General features: G+C 32.1%; 2 protein-coding genes across 2 annotated transcripts; both read left to right on the forward strand.

The window, feature by feature from the left end:
- The first annotated feature begins 1228 nt into the window (after positions 1-1228).
- Positions 1229-4027, forward strand: LOC132043409 (GDSL esterase/lipase At1g29670-like). The gene is made up of 5 exons (XM_059433900.1): positions 1229-1645; positions 2280-2404; positions 2500-2745; positions 2830-3085; positions 3568-4027. The coding sequence occupies exons 1-5, from the start codon at positions 1396-1398 to the stop codon at positions 3789-3791; spliced, it is 1101 nt and encodes a 366-aa protein (XP_059289883.1). The 5' UTR covers positions 1229-1395; the 3' UTR covers positions 3792-4027.
- Positions 4028-13403: 9376 nt separating this feature from the next.
- LOC132043423 (GDSL esterase/lipase At5g45670-like) lies at positions 13404-18095 on the forward strand. Its single transcript, XM_059433918.1, has 5 exons — positions 13404-13757; positions 14238-14362; positions 15836-16081; positions 16901-17129; positions 17739-18095. The coding sequence occupies exons 1-5, from the start codon at positions 13511-13513 to the stop codon at positions 17981-17983; spliced, it is 1092 nt and encodes a 363-aa protein (XP_059289901.1). The 5' UTR covers positions 13404-13510; the 3' UTR covers positions 17984-18095.
- The last annotated feature ends 2034 nt before the right edge of the window (positions 18096-20129 follow it).

Genomic DNA, 20129 nt, shown 5'->3' on the forward strand with positions numbered 1-20129 from the left:
TCTTCCCAAACTTTTGCATTAATGGCATGCCTTCTATAGCTAGCTAGCTATTAGCATGATTCAACTATTCTTCTACTGGATTCTGCTATCTTCTGGGCCATTGCTCTTTACTCGGTTCATTTTCTTCATGTGGGGAAATTATAGTGTAAAGTCAAACCAAAGATTTTAGGCAAGTGTAGAATACTTTGATCATTTCATGATTTGCTCATGAATCATGACAACTCATGATTAAGACTTTGCAATGTGCACTTTGGGCTTTAATGTGCAAAATCATTTTATGGACTTAATTACCTAGCAGTTGGGAGGTTGTGAATTGACTTTCTTCATGTCCACGTACCAATTTCTCAGAGGACATGAATATGAATAGAAAATAGTGTACAATTCAATTTATGCATGTCGCTCAACCAGATAATTTATTTTCATCTGTCCAAGCTTTGGTGAACAAAGTTAGCTAAAACTTCTACTGATGGGAGGTAACAGAAAATTCGTAAAACTAAGTGAAGTGCGCGCAAATTGGTTGGACACCACGATTATAAAAAAAAATATTTAATTTATGCATGTGGACACGAGCTACTACTCTACACCCTATATGTGTAAGGTTTTGATTCTTGCTACGTCCTTTTTCGCTCCATGCACCCCCCCCCCCCCTCTCTTTTAAAAGAAATAGTTCTAAATATGTTTGTATGTACCTCTAGAATTAAACTTAATAAGTTTGTTTGCTCTACTATATTTGAACTTAAGTTAATTAGCAACTCCCAGCAAATGATCAGGAAAACAATGCATGAATCAACTGAAGCAAGATTCAGAATAAGCTAATTTACCAATTAAAAAAGTACATGCTTAATAGACCATTAATCATTTAAGGTGTTAATAATGACATGGTCCCTATATCATTAGTGTACAATGGTCGACATTAGAGATGATGCCTTTTTTAGCTTTGGTACCCTTGACTAATTAAATACACATAGTCATTTGTTAGATATGCATGAACAAGCATGCACTTTAATTAGTTCATATGAAGTAAGGTACTTAGGTTCATGCAGATCTAGAGTGGCAATATAGAAAGTCACATTAGCTAAAATGAAAAAAGGTGAGTACGTAGCCGGCTAATCATTGTGGAAAGATCTACTACTTCCGCGTGAATTTAATGCTATCTAACCAACTTCTCATCATCTGTAAAAGTTAGTACATAAATTTATTTTGACATATTCTCAAGTTTTTTTTTCGGTGGTCTACTTTTTTACTCTTTTTAATTTGTCTCTCTATATTTGACATTCAACATCTATATATACTCATTCATTTTCCAATTCTTTTCATCCCACAAGTCATCACTATCACTTCTAGCTAGTTCTAACAAAGAGTACTAGTAGCCAAAGCTAAAGGGTCCCAATTAGAATGGGTGGTGATTTGAGGAGATGGATATTGGTGGTGCAATTGGTGGTTTTAGGGTTAAGCTTAGGAGATTATGGAGCAAATGCACAACAAGTTCCTTGTTATTTTATCTTTGGTGATTCTTTGGTGGATAATGGAAATAACAACAATATTCAGTCATTGGCTAAGGCTAACTACTTGCCTTATGGTATTGATTACCCTGGTGGTCCTACTGGGAGATTTTCCAATGGAAAAACTACCGTGGATGTCATCGGTAAGACTTGATCTCTTTCCTATGTTGTATTAGAGACGTATTCAAAATTTTAAGATAGTGGGTGCACCTTTTAATATATCAATCCATGCATAACTTAAGGAATTTTGTTGAAATCTTTAGTATACAAATAGTTTGATTTCGAGAAGATAATACATGCACGTGCACCTAACATAGGACTTAATTATGTGGTGAATTTACCACTTCGCGTGTGTGAGATTTCTAGTTTAGGTTGGTTTGAAGTTATTGAAAATAGTACTTAGCTATTTAGACAAGGGAAATTTATTACGAACGTGTGTTTAGGATCCTAGTGTATGAAATTACTTTTATTAAACTCTTATAAGATTTAAATCATGTACTTTTCTTAAAATTGTATTTTTCTAATGTTTCTTTTTTCCTTTTATGATATAACAAATTCATTTAAGTATTAGTCCATTGAGCATCTTCAACTAAAGCTTCCGAAGCAACACTCGTTCTTTAAAAAAATTCAACTACCTAAACAGAGAGTATATACTATAAGAGCAATTTATACTTAAAACTGTAAAACATAGGTGATTCATGTGGGTGTAATTGTCCCTTTTATTTTGCTAGAAAGAGTTCAGATTAATTTAGCTGTGTTGTGTGTTATAACTTACAGCGGAACAATTGGGCTTCAATGGTATTATTCCACCCTATGCATCTGCTAGAGGCAGAGACATTCTCAAAGGTGTCAATTATGCTTCTGCAGCTGCTGGAATTAGAGATGAAACTGGCAGACAACTGGTACACTTCATCAATCTTTAAAACTTTGTGATGCAGTTTTAATTTTTGTTTTTTTATAAGCTTAAAAAGTTTGTTCTTTTTATGAAATTTTATAGGGAGGAAGGATCAGTTTTTCTGGACAAGTGAATAATTACAATAATACAGTGCGACAAGTGGTGCAAATACTAGGAAATGAAAATGCAGCAGCAGATTATCTTAAGAAGTGCATTTACTCAGTTGGAATGGGCAGCAATGACTATCTCAATAATTATTTCATGCCTCTTTATTATTCCTCTAGCAGACAATTCACTCCTGAACAATATGCTAATGTTCTTATTCAACAATATACTCAGCAACTAAAGGTAAGTTGTAAGGCAGAAAATAATTTTCCCAAACTTCAAAGAGTTGTAGGAGTATTTATGTATGTTTTGTGGTCTCTGTCATAGATTTTATACAGCAATGGAGCAAGGAAGTTTGCCTTGATTGGAGTGGGCCAGATAGGGTGCAGCCCAAATGCATTGGCCCAAAATAGCGCAGATGGGAGAACCTGTGTACAAAGAATCAATGTAGCAAACCAGTTATTCAACAACAAACTCAAGGCACTAGTTGATACCTTGAATGGAAATACACCTGACGCAAAATTCATCTACATTGATGCTTATGGGATTTTCCAAGACTTAATTGAAAATCCCTCTGCCTTTGGTAACATTTCTCATCTCTAAATTTCCTCTTTGACCAAGTTTTGGAGTTAGATATGACTTAAGTTAATCACTATTTCAAGTAAAATTTAGATATTTTAAGAGCTAAACTTACATTGCATGATTAGGCAATTGATATGCAAAAATATTTTTTTTATTTAATTGATAATCATATAATGCAAACAATATTGTAGCAATTTGCATCAAACTCAAATTTCCTTCCTGCATGCCCCTTCCCCACCAGAAGTACATACACTATAATAAGTGGTAAAATTTGATCGACATCGTGTTCATATCAAACATGTGATTTTCGCTCTAACTACGGATCCCGTACTTCTGCCATAAAATGAAAACCATAACCTCAGTTGCTATAGGAATGGCATTTAGTTGGCCTATGCCGGTTTGAACAACCTCGGTTAATTACTTTCAAAGAATTATGAAAATTTCGGTATGACTTGTCTAATTGTCCGAGTCTATTAATTTCAGGATTTACCGTGACGAATGCTGGATGTTGTGGGGTCGGGAGAAACAGAGGCCAGATTACATGTCTTCCTTTCCAAAGACCATGCAGAAATAGAAATGCATATCTATTTTGGGATGCATTTCATCCAACTGAAGCTGCAAATATAATTGTTGGGAGGAGATCATACAGAGCTCAAAAGTCATCTGATGCATACCCTTTTGATATTAGTCGCCTAGCTCAACTTTGAAGATATAGAGATGAAAAATCAAGTGTCATCTTCGTTTCAAATATTAATTATTGTGGAATTGACATCTTTAATTACTATAAGGTGTATTCAAAAATGTTTAATCTACATATTTTTGTTTTGTTTTCATAAAATGTTGTATTTCGATCCAATCCTCCACTGTTAATGAAGAATTTTATTATGAGTATACCATGTATTGAAATTATTCGAGTTAAATCTGAACTCACAATTTACATAAATCTGACAAGTACTTGTCCATTGCTATGTACGATCGAGTATGACATACATATGATTATGGATTTATTAAATAAAGCAAGGAAAGGCGTCTTTCTATATTCAACTTAGAACCAATATAGAAAGTAAAGAGGGTTGAATTGCCGCAACAGGGGCCTTCCTCAAGGGAGGAGTTCATACCCGGAGAAAGAAAGCATACTACAAAATCTACTGGAGTAATCCAATATGTGGTTCCGCACGTTCCACCACTTCTCCGTTCATTTCCAATACTGATCGTGAAACACCATGAGCAACAGGATGTTGAGGTCCGAAATTCGAAGTGAAATTTTGGATTGCCTGTTCTTTGGGGGGAAGCGGGCGTCGACCCTACCTTATGAGTATTCGGACTATAACAGTTCCGATGAACAGTCACTCACTTTTGACAGTTATACAATTCCAGAAGATGATCTAGAATTGGGTCAATCACGTTTATTAGAAGTCAACAATAGAGTGGTAGACTACTTTTGCTAGAACAACTTTTTTTTCTTTAAATTGAATCTATAGAACATTGTTTGTTAAATTGAAACTATAGAACAATTTCTATTTTGACATGTAATAGTATTACTTACAATAACTCTACTCCTGCAATGGTCCGCCAGACCGTCTCCTTTTGTTAAGATAACATAACAATCATCATTAATATAAGTACCTTTTATTACCATAAAAAATAAAAAAAATAAAAAAGTGGGAGTGAAAGAACTAGTCAAACTTTTGCAAGAAAAACCAAGCAATATATAACTTTCGATCTGCTACTAAATACATCTGATAACTCTGGCCGCTGTGTTTTTCATTATTTTTTTTTTTTTTTTTTTGCTTGAAAACGTAGAACAAGAGTTAATAAAATTTAGTTGAAATTGAAATAAAAACTTGAAAACTTGATCAGGAGATTGACTACAGCTTCTAATGTCACCATATTATCACAAAATATGGAGCTTGTTATAATTAGAGTCAAATAGTGAATATAAGAAAATAATATATAGTAAATATGCCTATTTGGATGAGCTTATGTCTTTTGACTTACATAAAATAGGATTTCTAACTATTTTTGACTTATTTTTGTTATTTTTACTTAAAAACACTTTTTATTTTACCCAAACACTATAAAAAAGTTTAAAACCTATTTTGGCTTAAAGCAACTAAAATAAGCCAATCCAAACAAGCTCATAAGCAATATAATGCAACTTTTCACGCATATGATAGTTTTCTAGTGGCTAAAGAAAGCATCCAGAGAACTCAAAGTTAATTATAATTCAAAAATTAAAATAAAAGCTAAATTTGGAAAGGAGATACAAACAATAGAAAAAGGCTAAATATACCCCATTACCATTCGAAAATAATTTAATCTTTTGCTTGAGTACTCGTTCAATTACAACCCAACCATTATAGTACTGATTCGCCCTAATTTAGACGGAGGGATCATATGACAATCTTAAAAACAAATAACTCACCCTCAATTTTAAATATTCAATTCACTTTACAAATCCGATCCATACCCGACCCGAAACCCTTTGCTCAATTTATTTTCTCTTCTTCTTCTCTTTAAATATTTAATATAGACAAAAAAAAAAAAAATCACTTCTGATAAACTAAAATATCAAAATTGTTCAAAAGTATATTTTAGGGACCACTTCAAACCTACTCCAAACAAAAGGGATAATCTTGCCATTTTCCCCTTAATTTTTAACTATATAGAAGAGTGGGTTGGCTCAACTTTTTCGCCGTCCATTCCATTAAAAAAAAAAAGTGTGGGCCCCATATTAAACACCAACCAATATTAAAAAAAAAAAAGGTGGAACCCACCATCTCCAAACTCACGGGAAAAAAAATTGGACCCCATATTAACAAAATTAAGCAATATTAAAAAAAAAAGTGAATTCCATATTAAAAGAACAAACAATATAAAAAAAAAAAGTGCATCCTATATTAAAAAATCAAATAATATTCATGTAATTTCCAAAGTATCTCATTAAATCAATAATGATGGATTCATTGCCATATACATATCAACTCATTAGTGGGAGCAAATGAAATTATTGTACAACAACATACTTAAAATACTTATATATTAAAATAAGATAGAATTTAATTACTTTTTCACATTTTCCTTACTCTAATAAATGTGAAAAGAGATTAATGTCATAAAAGAAAAAATAATATTAAATGGAGATCAAATAATTAATAAGGTAAATTATTGAAATTATAATTCTAATTGACGTTTCCTTAAAAAACCGTGCAAAAGATAACATGACAAGTAAAATGAGTTAAACCAAAAATATTTACTAAAAATTAAAAAATAGAAGTTCTTCATTTAAATAGAAAATCAAATTTCTACTTTGTTTCATTTTAAACATGTAAAATTAATATAATAATTTGAATTAGAATTATCCAAATCAAAATTTGATAAAAAAATAATAGGTATTGTTTAGGCCCATTCTACATACATTAACAATAGAATAATTTACAACCTTAAATTAATCGAATAAAAATTCAAAGTATCAACTGATGCTTAAATATTGCTATTGTTTTATCTCAAAGAAAGAAAAATAGTTTCCTTTTAAATAAGTCTTCTCTTTTAAAAAGTATTAATAAATTTTTGCCAACTTTGTATTCATAACAAATACTAATATAATAAAGTTTTGGATACAGAGCACAAACTACAATGTTATATTAATCGTGTTTTGAACATAATATATGTATTACTTTACTACTATATAGAAGAGTCGGTTTATAGAAGCAAGATCGTCGTCCGTGTTCGGTCCCACTTTTTTATTTAAGGGCCAAAAAATCCTTGTGGTCCCACCCACTTTTTTATTTAAGGGCAAAAAAATGACATTTTATACTTTATATTACCAACTCTTCTAAAAAGTAAATAGAAATACTTTATTATATTTCTATTTTTCTACTATATAGAAGCATCGGTTTACCCATGATTCGCCGTCGACTACTCTTAAAAAAAAAAAAGGTGGACCCCATACTAAAAACGCCAAGCAATATTTTTTTTTAAAAAGGAAAAAAAGTGGACCCCACCCTCTCCAAACTCATGAAAAAAAAAACGTGCACCCCATATATTAAAAAATCAAACAATATTCATGTAATTTTCAAAGTATCCCCATCAAGTTAATAATACTGGATTCATTGTCACATGCGTATTGACCCATTAGTGGGAGCAAATGAAATTATTGCACAGCAAAAAACATGGATCCCATATTATTACTTTTCTTCAAAATATTTAATTGCTGTATTTGCTATTCCGCCATGTCATTTATTTGTTATGTTTACTAAAATAAATATACTTAAAATATTTATATTTTAAAATAAGATACAATTTAATTACTTTTTTATTTTTATTCTTACTCTAATAAATGTGAAAATAGATTAATATCAAATGAAGATCAAATAATGAATAAGGTAAATTAGTCAAATTATAATTCTAATTCACGTTTCCTTAAAAAACCACGTAAAAGACAACATGACAAGTAAAATGAGCTAAACCGAGAATATTTACCAAAAATTAAAAAATAGCATTTCTTTGTTTAAATAGAAAATCAATTTCTACTTTGTTTCGTTTTAAACATGTAAAATTACTTTAATAATTTGAATTAGAATTATCCAAATCAAAATTTGATAAAAAGTAATAAGTATTTTACACCTTTAAATTAATCGAATTAAAATTGAAAGTATCAATCGACGCTTAAATATTACTATTGTTTTATCTCAAAGAGAGAAAATAGTTTTCTTTTAAACAAGTCTTCTATTTTAAAAAGTATTAATAAATTTTCGTAGCAAACACGAATATAATAAAGTTTTAGATACGAAAGACAAACTATTACGTTATATTAATATTACATAGTATATATATATATATATATATATATATATATATATATATATATATATATATATATATTATCACTATCTAAACACAACTATATATATAGATACACTATAATCCAAAGTGTTGGGCCCGTGCGCAGCACGGGCAAAGGCCATCTAGTAACTGTATATAGCTTAAATCGTCTTCCATACTTTTGCCGCCATTCGACAGACAACTACACAATGGCGTTTTGTCTGATAAAAGGCATGTTCGAGACCAAAGGTCATTGTGACTTGTGAGGAGCAAAAATGGGATTTTTACACTGAAAAAGGTGAAGCGTTGTATCTACGTTCTACTGCAGAGCCTGGTACGAAGCTCAGGAAGGTTTTCCCTCACAAGATGAGACTTCAGAAATTATTCTTGAATTTGCATTGTTAGGCTTGGCCGTGGGATTGGTGGTGCATGTGTGATGTTAGGCTTTGATATAGAGAATTTGCTCCGACTATTTCTGAGATGTGACTAGACTAGGAGTTCTGATAATAGGAGAATCTGAGGGTGTTTAGTATTGATGGACTGTAATGTGACTATGTTTGATTATACTAGAGATTATATTCTTATGGGCTCAAAAGGATCTACTTCTTAATCTTGAAACTTGAAGAGTCAACTTGATGGTGTAACTGTGTGGCGGCTAGACTGATAATGTGAGAGATATGGCAAGACTTTTTTTAAGCTTTCGTCTATTATGTTAAGAATACAGAAAAAACGATCTTTTGTTATCTTTTAGATATGAAGTTTGAGTCACATAGGTCGATTTTGAATGGTTCAATTAGTGGGAGATACCGGTCAAGTCTTTTTTTAAGCCAAAAATGAAGAAAAAAAGAAAAAGATAAAGCTTTTCTTTTCTAATGCCATCTTTTGTTCTAATTATTTTAACCTCGGTTCCAATTCTATTTAAGTGCAGTGCGTTCAGGCCTGAGCTCCTTTTTTGTGTATGCTACACACTTTACACCTTCTGAACCTCAGGTCCACGTGATGGTTAAGTGTTGTGATTGTCATATTCGTTGACATGGGTGAAGTAGAAATCTGTCCTGCTTTATTTTCCGCTACAGTCCGAAGAAGGCTTTATTTTAGATTAGAAGTTTGGTGCCTCGTGATTGGATACAGAGTTGATAATATAGATCAATGAATTGGTGAGGACAGAGAAAGCAATAAAAAGGGCAGGTGGGCCCCTCGCCAATGCTGCAAAAATGGGTGTACGTGATTGTGGTTCCCCAAGGGTCATACATGAGTAAGCCTTTTGGAACCTTACTAGACTGAATAAGGACGAGTCTTTGTTTTGGTCCCAAGGTGATGTATGCTGAAACAACCATTTGCATCAGACTACTGTCTAACAAAAAATACGCGAATAAGACAACTTTCTTACCTGCACTGCTAACGGGCTGAACTTGGACACACCATGTATGTATTTGGGACAGGGGATGAATTTATAAAGTCCAACGCAACAGAGGCAGCGTATGGCTTTAAAGTTGAATCCACATCTGTTTGAATGTCAAGCCTTCTACATCCATAGGCCCATCATGTCAGGTTGCATTTCCCAGGTCTTAGTGAGTGAGCCATTTGGATTCTCACTAATATCTCCAATTACTTGAGGGCTATGTCTACTGTTAAACCAACAACTTGGTTGCTTCATTGAAAGTCGACGACGGAAGTCTTTGAAAAACTTTTTCAAAATATCCATTCTCACTCGTAGCTGGGGCAGGTGATACCTAAATCCTGTCATATATTATATTTGAACAGTGTTCTTTCATTGGACTTGATCCTCTTATGCCCCTCACACATTCTGAAGACAAAGAACTGGCTACATTTCTGTTGATCCGGTCTGATCCACTGCGCTTCTATGGAATATCTGAGATTCTAAAAAGTTTTCAAGGAGCTATCACCGATTGATTTCATCTTTGCAAACCAAAATATGAAGGCTTGTTACATATTCTTCCATCTTTAATTCAACTCTTCAAGGTGACTTAGTGTCACTTAGTGGTGCTTAGGTGACTTGCCTATGATCAAAGAGTGATGGTAGGTCATGCTGATCCTACCTCAAGAAAACAGAGTTTTTTTTTAACTCCGCCTATGTTTGGATTATACTATCCCGAAGCCGGTCCCAAGCCCGGGAAAAGGAGGGTTCTTTCAGAAGTCAAATCCTTCATAAATATGAACCACGTAAAACCTGTAATAATTGTGGTTCTGTCTCTCTGTCTCTACAGGGTGTGCGCGTGCTGCACGCATATTCCCATCCAGTAGAGTCTGTCTCTTGTCAGCATATCCACTTCTTTCTCTTTTTTTGTTAAAATGTCCATTTATCCTAAAATCTATTCAAAATGATAACATTTCCTTGCCTTCTGCTAGTGTACAATAATGTTTGCTGCTCATGACATATTTTTGATTGCCTTGTCTATTGACTGGATATCTGATGTTAAGGTTGTTCAATTCTGGAAACAGAAAAAAATTATGTATACAGGTCCAACTGAAACTGTTTCATGCAATCTCGCCTAGATACCTCTTCCGCTATATGTTAGAGAAAAGGTTGTTGCAATTGACATTCACTTGGAAACATTGCTAGGACCTAAATTCTCCTTTGCTTTTTATTGTAATATTGGCTTTGTCTATTTCATGGGTTCACGAGTGAATCACAACCATCTAAGCTAGTTCAGAGCAGGGGAAGCGGTACATTAATTTTGACCTAAATTCTCCTCTGACTTGTTCATTGAAATTGTCTTTGGTTTTATAGTCTTGGATATTGATCTTGATGTTTGTGCTGTTTTCCATGTGAGACAGGTTACTTTATTTCTCAATGAAAATTACCATCCTATGGAAGCTGAAAATAGTTCTAAATTACAGCATAGATCCTTTTAATCCCAGATTTTATTGATGAGTACTGAATGACTCGTTTGGTCGTCCAGTAACTACAGATGGCCTCCAGGGCCTGGTCAAAATAGTTGCAGGACTATCAATTGTTCTCGCTAAAAGAAAAATCAATGTTGTACTAGTTCAGTTCTGAAAATCTTGAGATCCAAAATAATACAGGATACTATCTCACCACAGCAAATGAGTGTTGAACTTTATTTTGGATTCTATATTGTCAAATGCTTTTGCATTGAATTTGCACTTGAGAGAATATTCATGTTCAGTGTGTTCTTTGTGTTCTCCTTCATCATCAGTTGTCTAACTTCATAGATAATGTGCTTATTACTTCTTCTCAATTTTACCTAAAGAACTTGTTTACAATCTGATCACTGAGTGGTCGCGTAATCATATAACAAATGGATATTTAGGTACGATTAAGCAGATCCAAACGAAAACAGCTTAATGAGTCCAGTTTGTACATATTGAATTAAGTTGCTAAATTATAGCATTTATGTAGTTCTTTTCTTGTGCAAATTGATTGATTATGTTGTTGATTGGAACTGGTATTGGGGGAACAGTGTTCGTTCCTTTCAGTTGTTTCGTTTGGTAATTGGTTAGATAACTCTACTACCTTCTTTGCTCCTGCTGTATAGTAAATATTCCTGAACATTCACAAGCAAGCTGTTCTTCCAAAAATCAAGAATCTGGTAATTTCACTGTATCTTTTCATGTAGGATCAACTTTTTCTCCAAACATTAGTTTGATAGCAGTTTCTTCAAAATTAGTTTTCTGTTCGTTTATATTTATTTTCCTTTTAACAAGAATCAATAGCTCTGTTTCAGCAGCTATCAATCTTTTATGCAATGGGATGTCAAGCCAGGAAGATTTTATTTGAAATTGTAATTACATTTAGAAGTCTATTACAAAAGCACAGCCAGACAGACACACAGTTCATCATCCGTTGATCCTCAATAGTTCTACTTACCGGTGGCAAAATCAGCCAATAAAATCATGACTCGCCCAACCCGTTTAGGTTTGGGTGGGCCAATAACCTGGTTATTTATTAACTCAATCCATTTTAACATAACCAATTTCAGCCCAACCCGTTCATTTGATGCCCCTAGTTCTACTAAATCAAGACTAGTCGACCATTATGATACACAGATGAAGAGACTTATCTTTTTCATTATAATAAATGGGCATTATCTTGCAATGTTGCTCTAACAATAGGCTATTAACAATAGGTTATTCATTAATTAATTAATTGAAAGACAACAAACATGTACATAGCAAGTTAACAACAAGATGTTGATTAAAGATCAAGAATTAAGTTCTTTGTCCCATTCAAAGTGTGAAGGGAGTATTGCTTCCCAAGTCTAGAAAGTTTAAGGGGTAATTAAGTTGCATTTACTTATAAAAAAAAAAAAAAGTTCAAACGAGTTGCCGAATAATGGGCTAATCTTTTAATGGGCTGCAAGGACAGGCTGCCCCCAGGAGCTGAGCTACCCCTTCGGGCGTGGGTTCAGCCGAATCAGTAGCTTTTGTCCTAATAATATATTTGTATTAAATTTTTTATCAAATATATACAAATTATTAATTAAAAACCTAGTAACTTCAAAGAATTAGAATTCCGAATCCACAAATTTCGAATTCTTGCTCAGCTTCTGGCTGCCACCCACATGCCCAAATCTAGATTTCTTTCACCTTTTATAAAATCTTTAATTACTAAATATTCCTTTCTTATAAGGAAATATCCCAAACACATGGCTTTGCTCTATGATTTTGTATTATATCGATATCATATCATACAAAAAAAATTGAATAAATAGTATTTGTCTGCTTGTGTTGGCATTTCCACATAATCGACGTCAACTGTTGTCGACGCTAACACAAACAAATTATACGGACGACTGCTTTTTAATCCGTGAAGGCTAAAAGTAATATTAGGGAGCCATGGGTTGATTTTGTTTTGTTTTTAATATGGCATGCATCACGATGAATATAATAGTTTATAATAATATTAAACTTCAGCCTAAAGCAAATATAAAGTTGCAATATCGACTTCGTAGAAACGACTTTCCATGTGGGAATATAGCTAGAATTGAAAAGTTCAAAGAGTACTTGCGCAACGTGAGAATATAAAATACAAGAATGTGTGGACTTGACTTTTCTTGGTATAGCCTATAGCCCCTGAATTATTGCCTGAGCTTTTTATGTTCAATGTTTCATTTTTGGTAGTCACAGAATCTTTTACCATTCACGTGAATGTGATATTCATTGAAAGTAGTGCTAAGCACGTACAAATTGAAAATTTTCTCTATTTTTTTTTTTGTTTGAAGATTTCTTATATGATGCACGATTGATTTGCTGTAAATATAGCCTTGAAAATTAAAATATTAAGTCTATGAAGGAAGGGTGTTTGTTAACTATAAAATTAAAATCGGATATAACTTTGATTAAGTACATCCGGAAATTATACGTAATCGTGATAGAATTTTGAAGTACCACTATACATGTTTAATAATTAAACCAATCTGATGTGCTGCTTCTACTTTTAACAAATTATATTTTACTTCTTGCTTGCTTCGATATATAGTTTCTCTTTCACTTTCCATATAGTCACAAAAATTCGTCCATCACCACCCACCCATCAAAGTTCTCTCTTCTTTTCTTCTATATTCAATTGTACTATATAACTAACATAACCTCTTCTTCTCCTTCTCCTTCTCCTTAAATGGCTTGTTGTGCCAAGATAATTTTAACAATTTCCACAATATTTCTAGCCTTGAACTTTAAAACACTTGTGGAAGGTGCACCAGAAGTACCATGCTACTTCATATTTGGAGACTCATTACTTGATAATGGAAATAACAACGACCTTCAAACAAAAGCAAAGGCCAATTATGCACCTTATGGGATTGACTTCCCTAATGGTCCTACTGGTCGATTCACCAATGGCCGCAATACTGCAGACTTCTTAGGTACAGGCTTCTCTTGTTACTAATTAAAACTTCCATTTCTATTGATTTCTCTAATGTTTCTTTACTTGATATTTAGTCTTTGAACCACAAAGTTAATTATTTCAACCACGCTCTAATTAGAAACTAGATTGTTTCCCATTGGTCAAGGGAATTAACACAGTAATCTACTTATATGGTCTTGGACATGTATCCTCACCTCATGAGTCAACTTCTGATGTTGAGTTAATTCCAATTATTTTCTGACGATGGTCCATATCATAGCCAGACCCATCCATGTTCTGATTAGGTTTTTTGACGTTTGGGATGGTAGCCCACACACCATATCATAGCACATTGTTGAATATATACTGTTGTCTCCCATCCATGTTTTGATTAGCTTTTAGAATTGAGTTAGACATTAAGATTCATTTATTAACACCAACTTCTTTTTTAATTTGGTGCATACAAACATATGACGTGTTTTTGTTTCCATGTTTGCAGCGGAACGCTTAGGTTTTGAACACTACATTCCACCATTTGCAAGTACAAATGGTAGTGAGCTCTTGGAAGGTGTAAATTATGCATCTGGTTCTGCTGGAATTCGCAATGACAGCGGAAGTCATCTCGTAAGTGTACTTTAGTACATGTGTTAGTACATTCATGCATCCAATGCAAACATGTCTAATACTACTGGACGGCGTATGCCCGTGCGCAAACACTTTGGATTATCGTGTATCTATGTGTATATAGTTGTGTTTGGGTAGTGACAATATATAATATTTTATATTGCTAATATATATATATATATATATATACATACTATGTTCAAAACACGATTAATATAACATTGTAGTTTTTGTTCCGTATCCAAAACTTTATTATATTAGTGTTTGCTACGAATACAAAGTTGGAAAAAATTATTAATACTTTTTAAAAGAGAAGACTTGTTTAAAAGGAAACTATTTTCCTCTCTTTGAGATAAAACAATAACAATATTTAAGATCGCCTGATACTTTAAATTTTAATTTGATTAATTTAAAGGTGTAAAATATTCTATTGTTAATGTATGTAGATTGGACCTAAACAATACTTATTATTTTTTATCAAATTTGATTTGGATAATTCTAATTCAAATTATTAAATTAATTTTACATGTTTAAAATGAAACAAAGTAGAAATTTGATTTTCTATTTAAACAAAGAACTACTATTTTTTAATTTTTGGTAAATATTCTTGGTTTAGCTCATTTTACTTGTTATGTTTTCTTTTGCATGGTTTTTTAAGGAAACGTCAATTAGAATTATAATTCGACTAATTTATCTTATTAATTATTTAATCTCCATTTAATATTATTTTTTATTTTATGATATTAATCTTTTTTCACATTTATTAGAGTAAGAATAAAAATGAAAAAGTAATCAAATTCTATCTTATTTTAAAAATATAAATATTGTTAAGTATATTTATTTAGTAAACGTAACAAATAAATGACATGACGGAATAGCAAATACAATAGTTAAATATCTAGATTAGATCTCAAGCTAATATAAGAAAAGAAAGGAAATTGTATGGTTTGACTACTTAACCTTTTGAAGAAATAATTTCATTTGCTCTCACTAATGAGTTGATACGCATGTGGCAATGGATCCACCATTATTGACTTAATGGGAATACTTTAGGAATTACATGAATATTGTTTGATTTTTAATATGGGGTGCACGTTTTTTTTTTTGACATTGCTTGTTTTTTTAATATGGGGTCTACTTTTCTTTTTTTTATATTGCTTGATTTTTTTTAATATGAGGTTCACTTTTTTTTTTTTTTTTTTTACATGAGTTTGGAGATGGTGGGGTCCAATTTTTTTTCTTTTTTTAAAATATTGCTTGATGTTTTTAGTATGGGGCCCACCTTTTTTTTTTTTTTTAAGGGGTAACTGACGACATAGTAGAAATATCATAATAACAGTTCCTTTACTAAACATTTTATCTTTTTTTTTTTTTTTTTTTTTAGATACGAATGGGTAAATATTAAATTAGAAAAATATAAGGAATTAATTACTTATAAAAGATTTTATTTGTTTTTTCCTATTTTGTTTTCAGGGTGATCGGATTTACTTGGACAGACAATTGAAAAATCATAAAGTCACAATTTCTCGTATTGCTGATTTGTTGGGGAATACAACCTCAGCCAAAAAGCACTTGAATAAGTGCCTTTTCATTGTGGGAATAGGGAGCAATGACTACATCAACAACTACTTGATGCCTGAAATATATCCCTCAAGTCATTTGTATACACCAAACGAATATGCAACTGCCTTGATAACTCAATATTCACAACATCTGAGGGTTAGAATTTACCTATTTCTCTGCATCATTCTACTCCTATGTCATATATATTTAAGCTAATAGAAGATGAGAAAACACAAGAACAAACAAATAAGAGAAAAAAGGTCAAAGTTGCCCAAGTACTATACGAAATTACCCAAATTTTGCCCTTCGATCGTGGTACTTTTGGTTTAATATTATCCTATTGTAAGGAAAAAGTCTCAATTTTTCTTTTGATCCTGTCCCTAACAGAGCTCCAACCTATAAGCAGTTTAATATAACAGTAAAAAGTTAGAGAGATAAACTTAGATCTTTTCTCATAGAATTTGGACACATGAAGTTCACCCATTTAATATCATATTGGAGCTCTGATATTAATGATAAGGGAAAATATGATATGGTTTGCTAACGACATGGATCTGAATGATCAAAAGTCTAATGAACAAGAAAATTAAGTAATTTCATATAGCACTATTATGGTAAATTTGGACATTTTCCTGAAAACATAATGATGAAAACAATTGAACTTTTTACTTACTTTATCACTTAGGTTAATTTGGAGTTTTTCACTTAGTCTATTTTTGTCTTTTTATAGTAAGAGCCTGTTTGGATGGGCTTAAAAAAAGCAACTTATAAAACTCGCTAGAGCAAATGCCTAAGCCAAATTGGCCCAATTTTAAGACAAGATGATTTTGCCCCTACAATTTACCAAACACTCAAAAAAGCTGAAAACAGCTTATAAGCAACTTATAAGCCAATCCAAACGGGCTCTTATACAATTTTCTTATAAAGGTCGGATTTCTACTATAGCTAATACTACTATTTGGTTGGTGTGACTAGACTTTATACGAAGACGGAGCCAGGAAAGTTGCCCTATTTGGACTAGGCCAAATAGGTTGCATTCCAGCAGAGATGCAAAAACACAATACACGTAGATGTGTGGGCTCAACAAATGATGCCATTCAACTATTCAACAGCAAGCTAAAGTCTCTTGTCGGTGATCTTAATACCAATTTTCCAGACGCAAAATTCACGTATATAAACATGTACAGCATTTCATCAGTCATTGGTATGTCAAACATCACATTCTTCTCCCTTATTTTTCCATTCAATCTTTTTGTTCAATTGAATCTTTGTGATATATTTATTTTATACTTTTAATGAGGGATGACAAATGAGTGGTTTAAGCTTAGATTTGGGGGATCAAAATGAGTTGAATCAATAAATAAGTCATTATCTGACCCTTCTAAAAAGTTAGGTCGGCTGGATCAAGATGAGTTAAATAATGCGTCATAACGCCAAACTCTTACCAAGTTTTAATTTTTTGTTTGTTTTCGCATTTGTTTAGTTATCAAATAAAACTAATAACTTATTTTCTATATTATTATGACTATATAAAACATATCAAATAAAAAAATTATTTAAATATTTTAACAAGGTGTTTCATGGGTCAATTTGAGTTACATACTTAGCCCAAATCAATTCAATTTTTAATTGAGCTAGAGTTGAGCAGGTCAAGATGATCTTAGTTAATAAATGGACAAGTCATTAAAGCGTGCAAAGTTGATCAAATTGGACGAGTCATTTTTCATGGGTTAATTTTGCAACCCTATTTTCAACCACACGAACAATAGTTATATATGGCTATTTTAACTTGTCTTTTAATTAACTATTTCAGGTGTCGTTAGTGTGTTGAATCGTCCATGTTGTAAAGTTTTGGAAACCATGCCTGAAGGGCAATGTGCTCCTGGAGAAACTCCATGTTTGCTTAGAGGGATTTATCTTTTCTATGATAATTTTCATCCCACTGAGATTGCCAATAGGATTGCAACTAACAGAGCTTATAATGCTCTTCTACCGTCCGATGTTTATCCTGTGGATATCCGTCACTTGATCAGGACCAATAGTGTGTATGATGAGTAACATGTGTTTCATCATTTGATTACGTGTAATTAGTACTTTTACTTGTGATCTGTAAACGCTTGAATTAATTATGTTATTATATGGCTCCCTTTCATCAAACTATTATTCCTTCCCTTTCCAAATATTTTCTACTTCTCAATTTATATGATATTTTTGCTTCTTGAATGTTTCAAATATATAAATCTTAATCTTACATTATTGGGTTAATCTAATCCAATCTAAATTTAAAATTCAAACATATTGACTCTTGAAAAAGAAAAATATCACATAAATTGGGACAAAAGAAGTAAATTTTTATTAACTAAGAAGGTACTCCCTCCTATCAAAAATACTGTCCCCTTAGCCATTTGCACACCCCTTAAGAAAATACTAACTCCTAGAAAAAAAAATAAGTAATATGACTAAACTGCCCCTAATTAAATAGGTATTGAGATTTGATCACATAGCACTTAATAGGGGCAAATCTGAAAAAATAAGTTTAATTCTTTCTTGATTTGATAAGTGGACACTCTTTTTGACTCAAGAAAAAAAAAACGAAGTGAACACTCTTTTTTATCCGGAGGGAGCATTAATTAGTATTACTTTTTTTCAAAATTACCCTCATATAATAAATGTTTAACAAATTTCTAAGAATTCTTTCAAATCGATGCAACAAGGACTCAAGGCGATATATAAATTGGGCATTCTCTTGAATTGCAAACTGTTGCTCTAAGTTTGCGCTAATTAATTGAAAGATAACAAAATTATAGATAGCAATAAAACCAGCTCATTTTAAGCGGTTGATTAAAGATCAAGGGCCTGTGCTTTTGTCCCATTCAAAATCTGAAGATAGTATTACTTCTCAAATCCAAAAATTTGAGGGGTTTCACACGAGTTGCCAAACTTTTAAGGGGAAATTTCAATAATGTACAATTTAGCATACAAAATTACATTTGCGTAGCTATATTTTAAAATTACACCCCGCATAGCCACTTTTTCACAATATACAACATTATACAATAATATGCAACTTTATACATCTGGAGTAGATAATGTATCAACCTAGTATAAAAGTGTATAATAATGCATAGAGGTATTTATATCCGAGAAAATTCAATTGTATACAACAATATACAACATTTTTTAAATTGTATTATCACGCATGTTATATCCAAGGTACCCCCGGCCTGATGGAATCACATTTACAGTCTTTTGAAGTGAGGGTACAATTGGGCCATTTCGGGTAATATTACAAACATGGGCTATTTCGGATAATTATTTTTTCTAAACAATCATAGAGGGTTATTTTCCCAACTTTTAATGGGTTGTAAGAGGGAGTGAGGGTTATGCAGGGGATTTACTATCCTATGGAAGCTGAAATAAGTTCTAAATTACAGCATATATCCTTTTAATCACAGATTTAATTGATGACTCGTTTGGTCGTCGAGTACCCACAGATGGTCCTCCAGGCCAGCCTGGCCAAAATAGTTGCAGGAGTAACTATCGTTCTTGCCAAAACAAAAATCAATCTTGTACTAGTTCAACTTTGAAATGTTGAGATCCAGCTAATTTGATACGAGTAATTTGATATTGTATTATTAGTGTTGGCGACCAGTTTACATTACATACAAAATTAGCTAATTTTGTCTAGTCAGATCCATTTGATGATTGGAAGTGACAAATAGAGTGATTTTGTAAGATAAAACTCAAAAGTTAGTGATTTTATTGATTTAAACTAATTTAAATGATTTTATTAAAGAATTTCACGTAGTTTAGAAACCATTAGACATTATTTACTTGATGATTGTGTGGGTGTTTACTGTAAAGGGCTAAAATCCAGGTTTCTTTTCCTTTTATCAAATATTTACTATATATATATATATATATATATATATATATATATATATATATATATATATATATATATATATATATATATATAAGGAAAGATCCCAAACACATGGCTTTGATCTATGATTTTGTATTCTATCGATATCATCATATCAGCCAAGAAATCAAATAAATTCTATTTATCAGCTTGTTTTTGGCATTTTCATATAATAATTCATGCCAACTCTGTAGATACTACCGCAAACAAATTATTAAAGACGACTCTCTTTTATTTCCTTTTAAGTCTAAAAAGTATAGGGGAGTGAGGGGTTTGGCG

The sequence above is a fragment of the Lycium ferocissimum genome, chromosome 2, assembly GCF_029784015.1.
Source record: "Lycium ferocissimum isolate CSIRO_LF1 chromosome 2, AGI_CSIRO_Lferr_CH_V1, whole genome shotgun sequence".
Taxonomy (NCBI): Eukaryota; Viridiplantae; Streptophyta; class Magnoliopsida; order Solanales; family Solanaceae; genus Lycium; species Lycium ferocissimum.